Genomic DNA, 18326 nt, shown 5'->3' on the forward strand with positions numbered 1-18326 from the left:
ATATGCACGTTTCTATCCTTCAGTATTAATGGAATTCTGAGGGAACAGCTGGACATTTCTGTACCAAAAATTCATAAATTGATAATGTTGATTATAAAACACATAAGGAACTTTGCCAAAATGACTCCTACAGTTGTCAGGCAGCCTCACACTGCTTCACAAAGCAGCTCTGCCCACCCTGAGCCCATTCAGTGCCTGAACCTCCCTGGGATCCTTCAGGCTGACCTGATGCACCTGCTCAGAAACCCTTCTGAGAGGAGAATGTACCAAGACCTGTTACATTTTAAGGGACAAATATGCAAACAGCAAACCAATAGCCAGTCTGCTGCCATCATCATCCTTCAGGTTATCACTGGCTCACTTTTCCAATGAGGACACCAGGGAGAGACAGTTGCTGCTCCAGGGAGGCTCCATATGAATCCATCACCTCTCCTTTTACTGTACTGGGACTCTGGGAGATTCTTAGCCACAATTCCCACTCTTTTCTTCTTTAGTCATTTAGGACACATTGAAGCATTGTTAAAAATACAAATATAGGTCAAAAATACATGCCCAGTTTCCTATTTTTGGCTCCAACTTGTGCTTGCATGCCTGTTTAAGAGTGGCCTAATTATCAGATGGGCTTAGTACTAATATATCTCTCCAAGAAGCAGCACAATCTCTGGGCACTAAGAGCAGTCAAAATCAATTCATTTATTTAGGAGCCTAACCACAGACTCAGAAACTTAACACCACGTATGTAAGACAGCTGACACACAACAGTTCAAGAATATACTTGTCCTGTCACAAATCTCCTTGAACTGTGCAGTCCAATAACAGGTACTGGGATGTGGGTGTGCTAAGGCAAGATTTTCTTCCACAGCTTCCTTGAAAACATTTTTTTTTAAAATATTGGTGCTGAGGTCAGCGTTAAGACATTGAAATTCTCTGTCCTCCATTGTTACTAAGGTAACAATGATATTTATATAACTAGACTTAAATACAAAATTAAAAAAACATCTGCTTGGGTTAAGTGTGTGTACTGTACATACACTGTATTTTAAAACCTTTATTTAAGCTATGTCTTACATTTATTGACTGTATCCTAAAAATAATGAAAATTGTACTAGGTAAGTTTTCTATGTTCTGCAAAACTAATAAATCTTATTTTAAATGATTTTACAATAATGGAACATGCATTAATTCCACACGAAATGGCACAAAAATGATCAGTTTGCACTCCAGCACGACGAGTGCCAGTCTGCATTTTAAACTGATCTTTTCCAACATGAAACATCTACTTCAATTCAGTCTTTAGCAAACTGTCAGACCTTCCTACACACCTACTGGTAAGGTTATTTTTGGATCATCCTGGAAGCAAATCACAACTATCTCTGTGGGTGTACTGGCCTCTAACAAAATGTCACGGTGGCAGCCTTGCACCACTGATTGGAGAAAAACGTATTGTGCTGGAGTGAACAAAAAGCAAATCTTCCAAGAATGGTTATTTGAACATTCTCCACTGCTTCTCAGCTGAAGCATCTTGTGTATTCCATAAAATCTCGACCATTTCAACAATTGTGCTCACAACATGAACACCTTCAACTAACAAAGACAATCTTCATACTAGATTAGGGGGTAGAGAAAATAATGAGCCACGGATGATAGTTATAACTTACAATTCTCTGCTTTGGGCAGAGGGAAAGAATGAATTAATTCTTACAATGTAATATTTTTTTTTCTTTTTCAGTTTATTCTATACTTCACAGTCTTCCTTTTTTGGAGACTGTTATTCTTCAGTGTCAGCATCTGTCTGAAAATGAGTATTTTTTTAGACTTTTGTGCTTAGGAGATTTTTTTTTTCAGCGTAAGAGTTAATGGCTGAATACTGATATAATATGACAAAAGCTGTGCTGGATTTTAAGAGGTCATTAAAGGGAAAGAATCTCACTTTCTACCATATCAGTATTTTTTTTTCCCAAATATTTTCTCTTAGGTTTACAAAGCAGATAAACCTAAAGAGTTTTTTACAGAAGCATGAATAGCTAGTTCAGCTGTGTGAATAAATAATAGTTTAGAGACTCAAATAATCGTGAAAATGTCATGGAAAATGAAGGCTCCTAAGTCTGAAACTGAATTAGCTTCTGTTTTAGCAATTCTATCCCCCCATAGCTCAGAAATTACATTGTGTATGTTCATGCAGATAAATTTGGATATATAATTAGATGTTTCATCTCTTCATTTACACACAGTAGGGCTTTCCTACTGGTTATTGAAGCAAACATTTATGTGTGAATTTAGGAACGAACAAAATTGAAATGATCCCACAGAGGCTGTGGAATCTCCATCCTTGGAGACATTTAGACCTTGACTGGACATGGCTTTTACCAACCTGCTCTGAGTGATCCACATTTCACAGTGCTGTATTAGCCTTGTACCACCCAGCACAGTCAGGATACACATTATTACCCTTGGGAGAATTAGGGTAGTGGGTCAACTGAGGAAAGTTAAATGTCAGACAATGTTAGAGACAGATACTTTGATTCAGAGCTTATATGTCTCTCCTTCACATCCACCTCCAGGCATTCCCACCACCCACTGAATGAACTCTGCATCTCTGTAGGCTCTGGCATAGGACCTCCCTGCAAGCTCTTTGCTCCATGATCCATTTACAGGATGTGTCAAGGACAATCTCTGGAGCAGAGAATAAAGGTTCCTTACACTCAGCTAGGATTCACCCTGCCAAAATTGGGATATTTACAGTGTGGATACCTACAGTTGAGGTAGTCCCTCCAAAATCCCTTCCAGTTAATAAGAAATGCAAAATTCCAGGTCCCCACCCAACGGGAACTGAGACAAACTGGATGAGACAAACCTGAAGTCAAGTAAAAGCTACCCCAGCCCAAATCCTTGTGTTATGAAATGCTACAGGTACCTGCCTTTAAAACAGTATGAAATATAACTGGTAACTGTCTTTAAAACAGAAAAAGTATCCTAAGCAAATGAAATGAAAATAAAGTGAAGAATTAATTAACTAAATAGAGGTGATTAAAGTAAATAAAGGAAACAATTATCATATCAAAATAAAAGACAAGAAAGATGATTAAATGAGTCTTCAAAAGACCCATGAGAAACTCATGAAAGACATAATATGCCTTTACCTGGTTTTTAGTCTTTCATGATTTCATTTTAATTTTTATTCACTACCATCTGATAATTGCAAGAAACAGTTACTTTAACCATAGGCAATTTAAACCATTTTAATTTTTTTTCCAGGGCCAAGAGACAAAAGAACCTATTTATTGCCTGAGGGGATTTTTACTAAAATGAAAGCTTAATCTTTCATGTTTTTTTAAGCAAAGGCTTTTAAAAAATCATTTCTAACAATGCTGTAGGGAGACACTTCCATGGGTATGCAAAATTGAAATTATAAATTTACAATTATAAAAAAATTAATAGTTTGGGGGATTGTATTGTCTCTGTTCTTTCTGAATGAATACTCTTTCAAGCTTAAGAGAAAGTATTTAGCACATGGAGTGTCCTTAGACTCTCTTGCGGTCAAATCTATTTAGTCAGAATGTATGGGAGAAAGAGTTTAATTGGAGTTTAATTTGTTTGGAAATCCTCAAATATCAGATGTCCCGCTGGCTGCTCACTTCCTGGCCTGTTTTTCTGTGTTTCCAATGCACTGAAGTTGGCCTGACCACCATCTCCTCTGTACTAGTGTGGTGCACTGATGGTTGCTAAATCTTATCCATGTAAAATTACGCCTCAGGATGAATTTTAACTGGAACAACCATCTTTTGGGGCTCCTATGACACAAGTTTACAAAGGACAGAACAAGAGCTCTTAGTCAAAGATTGATTCAGGGGAGGTCTTCAGAGGAGATATATCTGGCTAGAAACATGGATATGATTTATGTGGCTGCCGTGGTCCAAGGCATACTGGAAGTACACACTTATGTCCATCTCTATTCTGTGCAGTATTTTGCCTTTAACAATATCAAGAAAAGGATTAAATTTAAGCATCTACCTTTGCACTGCCCCAAATGTGGGCTGTTTTCTCAACTAAGAAATCCCAATTTAATGCATTATCTGCAGAGATGCAAACATTTCTTCCTGGGCTTAGTGCAGGCTTTGAAATCAGACAAAATAATTTACACTTATGAAACAGAACAAATATAAGTGTTCTGTTAAAGGAAAACTAGACCAAAAAAATACCCTTAAGGCCTCCAAACATCCCCACACTGAAAGGCAGATTTAAATGTTTTCTGCCAACATATTTCAAGTTTTAGTGGAAACACTTTGAGCTACTATGAAAGGCTTTATCAAACTAAATTCATTTTCCATGGAGCAGAGAAGAATCATTGAAGATATTATTCAGGTTTACAAAATGTGTAATAGGGTGGAGAATGTGGAACCAGATAAGGAAGGTTAAGCTGAAGAACATTTTAACAAGGCTTGATTTTAGGTTGGTTGTGCAACATAAATAAGTCAGTAGACTTATTAGAGATTTTTCAAGCTGTCTAATATTTGATACACCTGTGCACAGGTACCATCTATAAGATTTTCAAAGGCAACTGGCATTCTGAAGACACTATTTGGAGGGCTAAATGTCCAGAATTTTTTGAAAATAACACAAGTTCAATGTGCTGGCCAAAATCATTAATCTCTTTGGAAAAAACTGTGGTATCTGCTCTGCAATACCAACCTGAGCAATACGAAACTCTAGTTACCCCAAAGATATATCTGCCCAGCCCAGTGGAAGAACATCAGATAAAACAACCTCCCAGGTACTCAAGGAGCCTCAAGATTAGGTTAAAAGGGAACAGCAAGTCAGATAGGCTGGATAAGAAGATGCTGTTGGAGAGGGAAAGTGAGAAATGTGAGGAAAGAGAGAAACATGGGCCTTAAGGCTGAATCCAGGTTCTGTGTGTATATCCAGTTCTGTGCGTATGTTTTTTGCAAAACAACAACAGGGAACATTCTGGTGCCACTGTGCTGCAGAGCAGCAAAGAAAAAGTGAATTTCCAGCCCCTCTGCACCACAGTGCAGTGCATTGAGTTGCCCTGGGAACTCTTGTCAGTGTAGGTCAAGATATGTTGTGTGTGTCTTGGGAGGACAGGGCTGCTCAGTCATTTACCAGCTAAACTGCAGAGATATCACAGAGCATGCATGAAATGCAGCATTTCTGCTTCTATAAAATGGGTGGGATTTAGACAGGTGTAACATGGAAGCACTGACACTGGGAATAGCCTTTTGCAAAGTTCTAAGTCCCAGCTCCAGGACAGAGGGAAGAGATTGCTCAGGTTTTAAAAAAAACACATCAGCAAGCCAAAATTATTTTCACCCAACCTGCTTCTCAGAGATGTTGCTAATGAAAATTATTTTTAGGTCAAGATGAGGCTCATGCCAGAAACAGGAAAATTCTACACAAACTTAGTACTAGCCAAGCTTCTTTCCATTTAACCTCTGTCCCAAACAAACAATAAAACTGTAATATAATGGGAGCCCTGGCCAGCACTAACATCCAGCACCACGCTCAGTCCCAGTTCTATTGTGCAGTGAAGACTGTTTTCCTTACTGATGAGCTCAAACAGTCTGCCATGAATTACTTTTTCATGGGGGATAAATACACACTTAAACAAGATTAAGCACAAATGTTCTTTAGTGGTGTCTAAAATAATATGAATGTTTTTTAGAACAGCAATAAACACACTTCATGATGCAAATAATTACACCCTGCAGCCTTTATGTAACAATAAGTGGCCAGATTCTCTACTCAGCTACATCACTGTAAACCCAGAGTAACTACACTGAATCAGCATCTCTCTCTGTGGATTCTGGAGATCCTGAAGTGGTACCTAAGTTGAATTTGCCCCAGTTTCTCTCTAGGGGTTTGGAGACATCAGACATGCATGGCTGGAAATCCACATGGTGGTAATGGAGGCATTTCCACCTCTTATCCTGTCTCTTTTGCCTCCACAAATCTGGCTTCTGCCTAGTGTAATGAAGTTAAGAGTCTGGCTGTGTATTCCTTGTACATCTGATATCACTTCTGTAAGTGTGTACTCAGGAGCAGAAGAAAGCTCAACTGAGATCCAGCAAGAGAAGGGAACAAAATAAAAAAGGACTTCACAAAAATTCATGAAGGGTAAAGGCAATATGTGCATGTGATGGGAATCAAAGATCAATAAAAAGAACCACCTCAGCTGATTTTCCTTTGGATGGGAAGAATTTGGTCACGTTCTGAATTCCCTGCAAAAAGTTAATTTTATCTAAAGTTTCCCCATGCAATTGTTACTTTCACAGAGAGTTTTTTAAGATGGGTCTGTTGGGCTTTAATGGCCTCTGAAATGAATCTGGAAAGGTAAACATGTCCACATTGGACCACTTGAAAAAGTAGTTATTTTCTTGAAAATAACAGCAACAAAAACATATTCAGCTATTAAAGGTTCCTCACGATTTACGTGAGCGCGGAGGTTATGACACAACACGGAATCAGCATTTTAACTACCACCTTGCCCTGGACTGCCATGTTTGTGTGTTGGAAGCAGGAACTCTGCTCTTACCAGGACTTGTGAGGGCTCCCAGAGCACCAGTCGTTGTGGAGAGAGGGTTTGCATTGGTGGTGGTAGCTGAGGTCTGGGCGGCGGCTGCTGCGGCTGCTAAAGTTGCCAAATTCTGTAATTGTAAAGCGTTCATGCCTATGTGGAGAAGCAACAGGGTTAATTAAAACAGGTAATAATCATCATCACCATAATCATAACCATCAAAAAGCGCTGTTTGCAATGGCTATGGAGCTTAGGGTGTACCTCACCAATAAACTCAGTTCTTTTCATTCCTAAGACATCTATAATCTCAAACCACCTCTTACAGTTCCTGAAGAGTATTTCTCATCTCTCTAGCTTGGAGTTGAGACAATGCACCAAAGACACAACCCTATACTTCAGGAAAATTAAACCTGGTTTGTGCCTCTTCTAAGGGAAGTGTAGAATTAAAAGTCATTTAAACTCTGTGTGAAGCCCAGACACAATATTATTTCCTGACACAATGGGGGATGTAAAGAAGATAACTAGCATTTAAAACACATTCAGGACAGGGTCATATAATTGGGATGAATAAAATTTGTTTCCCATGTCTCCTCTGAATTTAACTACTAAAGTTAAGCTGTGGAATAGCCAATAATCGTGCCCGATTTCCTTTTGATGGTTCATTTCTAAAAGCATATATGAACTAAGTGCATCAAATTAGTATTAGCCTGACCACAGACCCATCACTGAGACAGGGATTTTCAGGCTGTAAACTCTGGACTATGATGCTAAGTGTAGTGAGTCAATCTGTCTCTTTATTATTTTAAAAGATGTGGGGGAGATGCACCTTTATTTTAGTGGGAACCTTAAAGAAATGGAGGCATTTAAATTTAATTTACGTGGCAAGCAAAAGAAGACAAAAAATAAACTTTTGTGAAATGGAAAAAAAAGATGATTAAGCAACAGCCAATTGCAGACATTTCCTTAAATCAGAGGGACAGGAGTTGGTCTCTCCAGAGGAATGCAAAGGAAAACACCTTTTACCTTGGACTAGATAAAGTACTTGAGCACTGATTCTAAGGTGAAATACTTCAGTAAGAACTAAAATGCAGATATGAGATGGGTGCTAGCATTAACCAGACTGGATCTTTCTCAGGTTCCCCTGAGTAAGACCAGCTGTCCCCAGGAGAGATGTTCAATGCATTTACACAAGGACTGAGACATGGTCTGGATGGCATGGAGATGATCATCCTTTGCGTTTGGACATATGAAGGAGCTCTGTGAGGGATTGAAACCTCAATAGAGTTGACAAACTGCAAAACCCCAAAAGACTAAAAAAGTTTTGTTAGGTTCCTGTAGTCCTGATAATACAAATACACTCATGAAGAGTTAGGTAGGAAGAGCAATACCTTTTTAGACCTAGTGATAGAGCTGGGAAGAATGCATGAGTATTGGAGAACACTCTAAGAAGAGTCTGAATGCCTAGAAACTTGTCTGACTTTTTCTGAATGTTAGTTTGCCTATAAGAGATATTACTTCTCCTTGCACACTTTATATCTCAAACAGGGAAGCTTAACAACAACTTGGAGAAAATGAAAAGAAGAGTTTAAATACAATACTTGTAAGTAAGTATTTTTTGAGAGGAAAAAAAATGCAGTGAAGGAGAGGTACTTTTTAGGAATTCAAAGCTCCTGCAATAATGGAGAGTGATATTACTTTCAAACACAGGTATTGCAGACTCAGGTTAGTACAATCAATAATCTCCATTAAGAGGAATTCTTACTGTCACAGCATTAGGGAATGTGAAATGAACCATGATATAGGCATTTATTTGTGAATAAAGCCCCAAATTTAAATACAGTCAGTTACAACAGGCAGGCCAGGCCTCAGGTGAGCACCTTATTTGACTGAGGTTCCAATGTAGGTGTCTCAGTTAATGTCCAAATTCAGTTCAGATCTTGGTGCTTTTGAAAATGTGACACAATTGAAATGGTGGGAGTTAAGATTTTAGCTGATCCAAAATACACCAGTTCCTTGTCTGGAACTGGAACAAGACACTTGGAGAAATTATGTGACCAAGAAAGCTCTTTAAGGTTTCTTTTGGAGGCTAAACATCATCTTAAAAGATAATGCTTTTCTCAAACATCACAAATCCAAACTATTTTGCAAGACACAGTTCAGACAGAGAGTCAGGTATGCAAACAACATGGTTTTATTTTTTAAAATTACTCATCTGACTTATTGGCTTGCCTTGGGTATAAGCATTTTTTTTTTCCCACTGAAGAATTATCTAGCTCTGATAGTAAGACTGCAGACTATTTCAAACAAGAATAAGGAAAAGACTTAAGCTGGGACCCAAACCTTTGCGAACAAAGCATTCAGTAACCCTCAAAATGAGATGTGGAATTAATTTTCATCCTGGACTGATATTGGTCCTTAATTATAATTTGCCTTCCTATTTCATAAGGAGAATAACTAATTCAGCAAAGAATATCCAGGAAACATTGCTGATCTTCACTGAGGTCGTGTTTTCATGACATTCTGTAACAAGGATTTGGGAAAGCAGTGGGTTGTTCTCTTCCAGAGGAATGGCTTTCTATCATCCCACTGTTTAGTTATTCATCAAAAGGATCAGCCATAACCAGCTTATAGTTCTTCTGTGTGAGAGTTTCTTTGGACTTTTAAATTATATACATGGTAGGTTTAAATAATTGTGATACTGAATGGTTCTAGAGGACAGCCTAGGCCAGACAAGGTCAACAGGCAGCAAAGCAAACAACTGCTCTCTCTGCACTCATGAATCAATTACCCCTCTGTGGATGCAAAACAAATACCATCATTGCCTCATTCCATAAAAACTTTTTTTTTTTTAAATAGTGGGACATTTTATTATAAGCACAGGAGGAACTCATCAATTTGCAAATAAGTTTCAATGCCCAGAGAAAATACATGACCAAGAGCTTGGTGGTGATGAAGTTGTCTCCTCACCCAATTTGTTTTACTGTAGTGGTGACTATAAGACACTGGCCACAAAACAGCCTGCAGATGTTATAAGGTGTCAGCTTATGTGTCAGCAGGAGAAAAACCTGCTGGCTGTTGTCACACCTGAGTAAGAGGACAGCAATGCCCCTAGAGAATTGAGCACCCAAATGTGAGTGTCAGCAAGGGCTCATGGCACACACTGTCACACAACATGCTCTAGAGCCCATTTAGTCAACAGATTTATCACTTAATATGCATCCTCTTTAGGATCCTCTGTCTGCTCAAACATCTGAAAAATAAGTCCTGTCATCACTCTTTCACATTCCCCAGGCATTTTACCATCTCTGCTCCCTCTTCATTGGTTTCTCCCATCAACTTGTCAGGAGTGTCAACATCCCACTTGCTTGGACAAACTTGGAGGAGGGAAACCAAATGCTCTGAAGTCCCAGATCCCAAAAGTACTTTGCTTGCAAAAGGGGATTTTTGGTTCAATTGAATCTCAGCTAAGGTACAGTTCTGCAGTTCTGTGGGATGAACCTGCTCTCTCATTCTCTCCCCTTTCACACACACTCTTCACATGTTTCACATCCTATATTTTGTTTTTTTTCAAACAGTCCCAAATCCCGCAACAGAGCTGGACAGCAAATGAGTAGATGGATTTTATTTGAAAGTGCTGCTCACTCAGCAAATGCACCTCTCTCTGAAGAAATGCAAATTGCTCAACGCTGAGGAACAGCCTTATAGGCAGAGCTGCACATGAAAAATGAATATCCTCCTGTAGAGAGAAAAAAAACCCCTTCTGGGTAAGGAATAACTCTTGATCTTCATGATGGAGACAATGTTGGGAATTAAAGGGAAATGATTAAAAAACCCAGATTCACAATACAGTTTGATTCCATTTTTAATAACATGTATTTACCAATGTGCTATCAGCTTGGCAAATATTCAAGATCGCAAGGAAATTCAACATTCATTTTGTTATTTGGCAGATTAAAAAAAACAATTAAATTATGTACAAAACAGATGCACAGTATGCCTTGCTTGAAACTTAAGATTTTAAAAAAAATTATTTATAAGGATAGGGGCATGAAAATTTAATTTAATGTTCACCTTAGGTAATTTTGTGTCTTATTGTTCACAGCAATTACCATAAATCTACATATCAATAAGCGAGAACAGATGTCAGTTGTTACAAGTGCTTGCCAATCAGGCCTGTTAAAAAGTGACAGATGGATGGTGATAGAACATTCTCATAAGGCCTATTAGCACATTCACAGGAAATTTTTGTAGTGCTGCACAGTCACAGATGCAGTTCTGTGAAAACACGGGGAAATTTGAGAGCACGAGATTTACATTTTACAACTTCTTGTGCTGCCTCTGACACAAACTTTCATACAATGAAGTAATTTGCCTCGTTTCAGTCACTGCAGCTTTTCTCCTGTGATAACTGTAAATTTGGAATTATTGGGTATTTGTAGAGGAGGGAACGGAGTCACAAGCCGTTCCTGCAGACTTCTTAGGCCTCATCAGCTCTTGGGTTTCTAAAACCATAATAAAATCATATTAGAAAATAGCTGAGATTTGCTTACTGCACAAATTCCTAAAAAAGGAAGGCACCAGCTACATTCAGTGGCACTGCATGCACAGAGAGTTTAAAGCCAGTGGTGATTATCAGAACCAAATCTGATTGCTCATAAGCAGTTCCCACTGACTTGACTTCCTTTGCTTTGGAAATTTTATCCTTCTCAATTATTAGGATTTATTCCATCTGAATTAAATCCTGGCTGCAGCTTAAAAAATGTGGATTAAAGTAAAATTGATCATCTCCAGGCTAAAAAGCAACTGTTTGTTAACACTGACATCAGCCATTTTGGATGCTGATGGTATAATGTGTATAAAGGTGTGGAGGGCCAGGCTATTCCAGCAATATTCTAAGAATTAAAATAGACCCGAGATCTAAGTGCCACCTCCATCAAACCATATATATTCTGTGGCTACTTTTAGAAAAGCTGCTTATATGGAAAGTGCTTGAGGTTAGTTTTGTTACTGTTTGATTGAGCAAAGCCCTTAAAACAACTTTTAAGTCCACAATTGATTCTGCCCTGTATTTTAAGAGTATGTGCTTAAATCTAACTGCAGATTCATAGAATCACAGAATGGTTTGAGTTTGAAGGGACCTTAAAGATCACCTAATTCCAACACCCCTCGAGCTGTTTGTTGACTTATGTAGGATATTTCAGCCCATTTTCAGGTTATACATGCTCTAAACACATCCTGGCAAGTAGAGTCCTTTTGTCAATTGAAACTTCTTCAGTCCTAGTGGGAAAGATTCATCTGATCTAACTTTTGTCCAAAAAAAAAAGTTACTCACTCAGGTTCTTGCTATAGTCAAGTAAGAGAGAGGGGGTAATGAAATAATCTGATCCTAAAACAGAATCATAAAACCAATGGCTCATAGAACATTTGGGTTGGAAGGGACCATAAAAACCATCTAAAGACCTCCCTGCTATGGGCAGGGCCACTTCCATTACTCCAGGTTGCTCAAAGCCCAAAGCCCACCTTTCAAGGGACATCTTTCACCAGACCAGGTTGCTCCAAGCTCCATCCAGCCTCTGGCCTTGAACGCTTCCAGGGATGGGGCAGCCACAGCTCTCTGGGCAATCTGTGCCAGGGCCTCACCAGCCTCACAGTGAAGAATTTCTTCCTCATACATGTTGAATTTTCCTAATATCCATAAAATAGATTAAACCCAGCCTTGGTAGGATGAATCATTGCCTGGGAGTGACTCCCTCTTCACCGACATTGCAGGGAGATGGGGTACCTACTTTCCAAACTACTGAGGTCCATTTGGATGTATTCCATCCACAGGGGTGCTAAGGCAATAAAAAGCCTCCTCACCCTCCATTTACTGGTTATGGAAAGCCCACACAGAGCTACAGATCTTGTGCCCAGACTTGACCAAATTTGCACATTGTGCACTTTTACCACCTGAATAAGCACATCTCCTAACTGCTAAGCACTGCTTTTTCCTCTCAAGGTGCCTCTCCTTCTCCTCTGAGAAGGAGCAAGGTTTGGATTGTGAACAGGCTCACTTGCTGCAAACTCTGTCTCTCCAAAAATGCTAAACAGAGTTGTTTAATTTATTAGTTAAAAGAAGGAAAAAAAAAAAAAAAAAAAAAGCAAGCTAATTTTATGTGTTAAAATAACTAAGTCTTTCAATGGAATTATTGTTCCAAAAGCTGAATGTTTTTGGTCCCTGAGGTCAACATTTTCAAAACTGGTAGTTATCTTTAAGAAACAGCTATCTCCCTTGAGCTGGAAACAGTTTTGCAGTGACCTTTACTTTTAATATTATATCCCTAAAGAGGTCATAGCAGGAGAAATCCTCCTTCTGTATGGCTTTTCTGGAAAGAAGCCATCCAAGAGTCAGAGGATATAAAGGATCCTTTGGCCAATGCAAAAGTATAGAGCTTTTGTGCAGATGGTCCTGGCTTCCAACTGGTCCCTCCAGATCCACTGAGCCAATCCAACTATTAGAGGAAAATATTCAGAAACCAGAACCTCACAGACTTGCTCTCACCCATCTGCTCCTACAGACTCTGCAACAGGAGGAAATCTGGCTTGGGTAGTGGAAGAAGGGTGGAATGGATAGAGCACGGCTCAGAGAGGGCCAGAAGTTCAACCCAAAACGCAACCAAACTGTGAGAGAACTTGGACAGGACTGGAAAGAAAAATATACATTGGAAAAATATAAAAAGTCCCAGGCACAGAGGGCTTAGGGATCTGAAAGACAAAGAAAAAAACCATAGTTTCCTCCTCCTGTGTAACTTCAGAAAGCAAAATACACTGTCTATTCAATCAAATTAAGAGAAGTCCTTTATGTCTTTTATGAGTACTGTACTTTTTTCTATGTCTTGAATGGTCACACATACAGAAATATTGCTGTATGAACCAATATTTGTTCCTGCCAAAATATTTGACATTAATGGACTATACAAAATCTTCCTAGACTGTATATTGTTCAAATGTTGAAAACACTGAAATATGTTCTACAATCATCCTAGCAATAGTAAACCTCCTTTTACACTGTCTGTATAGTAATTCCCAAGCTCTTAAACAGGCAGCTTGGCTTAAATAACTGCAGCTTTTAGGACCTGCTCCAGTGCTAGCCAAGTTCAATTCAAACATTCAAGCAACATCAATCTCCTTTGAATTACGCTTCCCATGCAATTTGTACGTATTTGAAGGAGGAATTTTTGCTTGCTTGAAAGGTTGCTAGTGTTTAATGTAGCTTACATTGTCTTTTAAAGTAAGACAATCAAATCACATAATGTAATTCATCTACATTATTAGCCCTCCCCAAAGACAAAGAGCAGGCTAGACACTGAGGCTGGAGAGGCTTGTGAGAGGAAACACTGCCTTTAAATTAGCATTAGAAGGTATCAGAGTAGGGGAGGAAAAGTGAGGAAGTGCTCACTATGAAATACACTTGTAAGGATGCATGTCCTTGCATGTTTTATACAGGACAATGAAGCAGACTTTGGCAAGGTAGAATTAGTGCCTGTAATCAAGACCAGGGGATTACTGTAATACCAAAGGCACCACTGCCAGCTCTCCCAACTTTATTAGCAGTCTCAACGTATTACATTGTTTTCTTTGGCTTGACTCATGAAGTAGAATGATTTCATGAAAATCTCATTTTTCAATAGAATTGAGATAAAACTAAACTGCAGAATTAGGCATGGAACCTTAAAGCCTGGAAAGAAAAATGGCAAGCTACAGCTTTTTGTCTCTCAAGTTTCAGGATCTCAAATTTTTGTTAAGCCAGTTTCATTATTTGCTTGGACTTCACAAAATGCTGAATATATAGCACGGTCAGTTGGCTGCTACAGCAAGAACAGGGTTCACTTTTGGACCTAGTGCTGAGTGTTTAATGTCTGTGTGTGAGATAGTTCTTGAGAAAAATCCCCATTTTTCTTTGGACTGTATTCCCAGCTTACAGTCAAAGAAACAAACAAACAAACAAACTTCAATATTCTTCAATCACAAACACCTAAAAATCTCACTCCCTTCCCCAAAATCAAACAACCACTGCTTTTGCAACGTAAGAACTACTTTAACCAGTCTGAGGCATGGTATTAGGGAAAGGGAGTTTAAAACTGCACACTCAAGAGCAGTCTTTGCTCTGCTAGCAAAGAAAATTGCTTTGATTTAAGAAATAAGATCACTGAGCATAGCAAATAACTCTTCACATGTGCAGTGGGGTGTGTGCTGTGCCCCTTCTGTTCTGTAAAGAGATAACACAAGCTTTAGCAGCACAAATAAACACTCGGAGATCCAAAGGGCCCTAATTTTGTACAAGGGAGTAGCTAAATCAGAAGTCCTAATGTAGCAAACCGTGACTTCATCAAGATTTAAGCACAAAAGAGATGCTAGAGCCCTGACATGGAAGTAAGGGTGGAATTTCAATGGCTCATGTGGCTTTTGATCAAAGTTTTAGTGTCTGAATTACATGGTAAGCACACCCATCGACTTCAAGGATAAAAGTTGCACCCCTCGAACACAAAGTTCAAAGAACTTGAAAGCTGCAATGACGGATCTTCTTTAGCACCTCACTCAATTGTGTCCGGATTTTATTCCTCACTTTGAAATGTTATATTAATAGGCAAACTATATGCAGTATGGAATTACATATTAGATTCTTTTTTTGCGAAATGAACCTGTACAGCTTAAGTTAAAAAACTCTAGGCCTTCACAAATGTTCAAAGACAGCTTCAGCTGGTAATGCAAGCCCTTGCTGCAGACACAGGAGTACTTTCTATTCCTTTCACAAAACATAATATACAAATTGTTAATTCCAGACGCACTGCATGACATAATACTGCCTGATTTCCACAGAGAGGACACGAACTCTCAGTTCTAACAGTGAAATAGTGCTTAGTCTTTGGCACTTTCATGTAGAGATGCAGCTTGGAGAACAATTTAGTATCACTAATTTTACCTTGAACATAAAGATTTAAGAGACACATATTTTGGGGAAAGGAATAAACTTCAAGCTGTTTTGGTAACATGAATATAAGATATAAAATACATTTCTTTTCTAGAGAGGTAGTGAGTCATCAAATTATCCCATAGATGAGTGCATTAGCAATCTAATTTACAGTTGAAAAAAGTATATCCCTCAAGTAACAATGGTGTGCCACTATGATTTCTTAAGAAGACTTTCTCTTGGTCTCAAGATCATCTGATTTTCAGAGAATAAATCACATCCTGAATTGAAAGCCCATCCTGGAGGTACGTGACTAAAATTCTCAGTTTCAACAGAGTTCTTGAAAACAAAGCTGAATCTACACTAAAGTGAGAAATAGGCAACAAAAACTTCTAAGGTGCACACGATGCGATGGATATCACATTATTTTTCCTCAGTGTCCCAATTCTTTCATTTTGTAGACCTAACCAAATATGAAAACATTAAAACACAATCTTTGAGCTCAAAACCACTTCCAAAACTGCCAAGTATAAAACTGTTGCTGAACCGCTCTGTTCTGTTTATCATATTAAGATACATTATTTTGATGGAAAAAATGCTAGATTGCAAGTGTAACATAATAGAACCAGCAAGCACTGCCAGCAGGTCTGAGGAAGAGAGAATAATTCAGAGATATTGTCATCTATAGGCCAATTTATATTGTCAGACAGCAGCTTCACATTATTCTCTGATGTCACTGCAATAATGGCATAATATAACGATTGAGCAAAGAATACCTGTGGGGTATAGCTATACAGTGTGGTATATATATACTTGTTAAAGTATTTCAGGCTTCATTCAAAGCAGAACCAGAAGCAGCAAAAGACCAGGATTAAAAAAGGAATGAGAAATGGTGCTCATAAAGACTTCTGAATATTTTAGCCCTTGTTTTGTGATGATGAAGCAAGCGTAATGTTGTATTTCATTGATTCAGTGGGCTCATGATTAAAATAAACTAATGTAGCAATTTAGGGGTTTTGTGATTCTTTCTTTTTTTTTTCCCTGTAACAAGAAAAAAAAAAAAAAAAAGCTTTTTAACAGTTCCTCACGGCAGGCATAATGTGCATCTGTGCTCTGATTTACTGCACATGCTGCCTTCTCTAGCATCATGTTAAGTTACGATATCAGCATGGTAGGTCACACAGTGGGAATGACCTTTTGCTAATCACTACACATCAGTTACTACTGGCACACAGCTCATTACTAAGAAACCCTCCAACTAGCTGGCTTTCAAATCCGCTCACACTTTGATTCTTTTTTTCCCCTTTTCTTTCTTTCTTTTTTTTTTTTTCCTCCAGACTGAAGATTATACTTTTACATAAAATCTCTGTTGTGTAATTTTGCCAACTAGGGTTCCAAAGTCAAAAAGGCACCCAGTTAATTTTCTGTGATTATAAAAGGAGACTGAAAATTCATACTGAAGGTAGGCCTGTAATCTTGGGTTTCATTAAAAAGGTCAGAACATTTTTCCTCACCACATATTATTAAAATGTTTGAGGGCTGCCATTAATTTGATTTTTCAGGACACAGAAATCTCACTGGAAATTAGAATGTAATCCTGCTGTTGCTTTCCTGACACTTTTCATAGGGCAGGATACGGCTGCAGGGACTAAGAGTTCTCCTGCAATTTACAATTGGTTACTTTGGCCAAATGGCAGGTGACTAATGCAAGACAAACTGTTTGCACAACCTGGGAGCACTGGGTTTAATTTCAGTTCTGAAAGAGGGGTGAAAGTGTTTCTATTGACGCTGAACCGTGAGCTGTCCCCTGCCAATACATCTGCCACATTTAATACACAACACGCCCCCCACCCCCTGACAATGTGATTATTAGAGGTACAGAATTCAATAGCTTAAGAACACAAAACATAGCAGGAGCCAAATGAAAGGGTTTTTAACTCACCAGCCATTTGCTGAATGCCGCTGAAGGCACCCAAGTTACTGGAGGAAGTTGCTTGCTGCAGGAGCTGCAAAGGAACAACACAACACAGCAATCTATCTGACAGTAATGTAACAAATGAAGATAAAACTAAAATGAGCTATCATTTCACATTTAGAATATTTCTGCTTTCCTTTACATTTATATAGTCTCTTGCCTCTGTCTGCTGTTGGAATGAACATCCCTAGAGTCAATGCTGTAAATCCATATTAATGTCTAATCTCTATTAAGAAACACAGAGACACAAGGGAAACTCAATAACATGGCTGCTTTAAAACAATTAATCAATTTATTCTTTTTAACAACCAGGTGTTAAATCTATTTAAACCAACATAGTGTGACTAATTACAACCCTCTGTAGTCTAGTAGTTACTATAACTCATCTCTGTCAATCATGGTCCATTCTTCCCCACCCCTGTCAATTCAGTTTTTTCTTTATTATCTTTATGAATCAAGCACACAGATATTCATTAGACTGGTATTTGTATATATAGCAATTTACCCTATCTCAGTAGTAATTAGCCAATCTCAGTACTAATATATATTTTTAATTGCTGGGTAAATTGCTGTTTATATCACTATACCAATACATTGTATGCACACAGATGTTGTATTTATACAGACACAATACATATATATAGGCACATCCATTTCATAGAATCATAGAAAGGTTTGGCTTGGAAGGGACCTTAAAGATCCCCCACTTCCAGCCCCCCTGTCACAGGCAGAGACACCTTCCACTAGACCAGGCTGCTCAAAGTCCATCCAGCCTGGCCTTGAACACTCCCAGGGTTGGGGCAGCCTCAGTTTCTCTGGAGAACCTGTGCCACTCTCTCATCACCCTCACAGGAAACAATTTCTTCTGA

At 38.6% G+C, this 18326-nt stretch overlaps 1 protein-coding gene across 3 annotated transcripts in view; it reads right to left on the reverse strand.

Annotated features, from left to right (window-relative positions):
• The window catches only part of CELF2 (CUGBP Elav-like family member 2), a 376889-nt gene that overhangs the window by 33859 nt on the left and 324704 nt on the right, over nt 1-18326 (reverse strand). For all 3 annotated transcript variants that reach the window (XM_083859037.1, XM_083859038.1, XM_083859039.1), the window contains 2 exons: nt 17425-17488; nt 6551-6685 (listed from right to left, as the gene is read on the reverse strand). In XM_083859037.1, the coding sequence (XP_083715163.1) occupies nt 6551-6685; nt 17425-17488 (199 nt within the window). The remainder of the gene's footprint in view (nt 1-6550; nt 6686-17424; nt 17489-18326) is intronic.

The sequence above is a fragment of the Zosterops lateralis genome (assembly GCF_965231275.1).
Source record: "Zosterops lateralis genome assembly, chromosome: 4".
NCBI lineage: Eukaryota > Metazoa > Chordata > Aves > Passeriformes > Zosteropidae > Zosterops > Zosterops lateralis.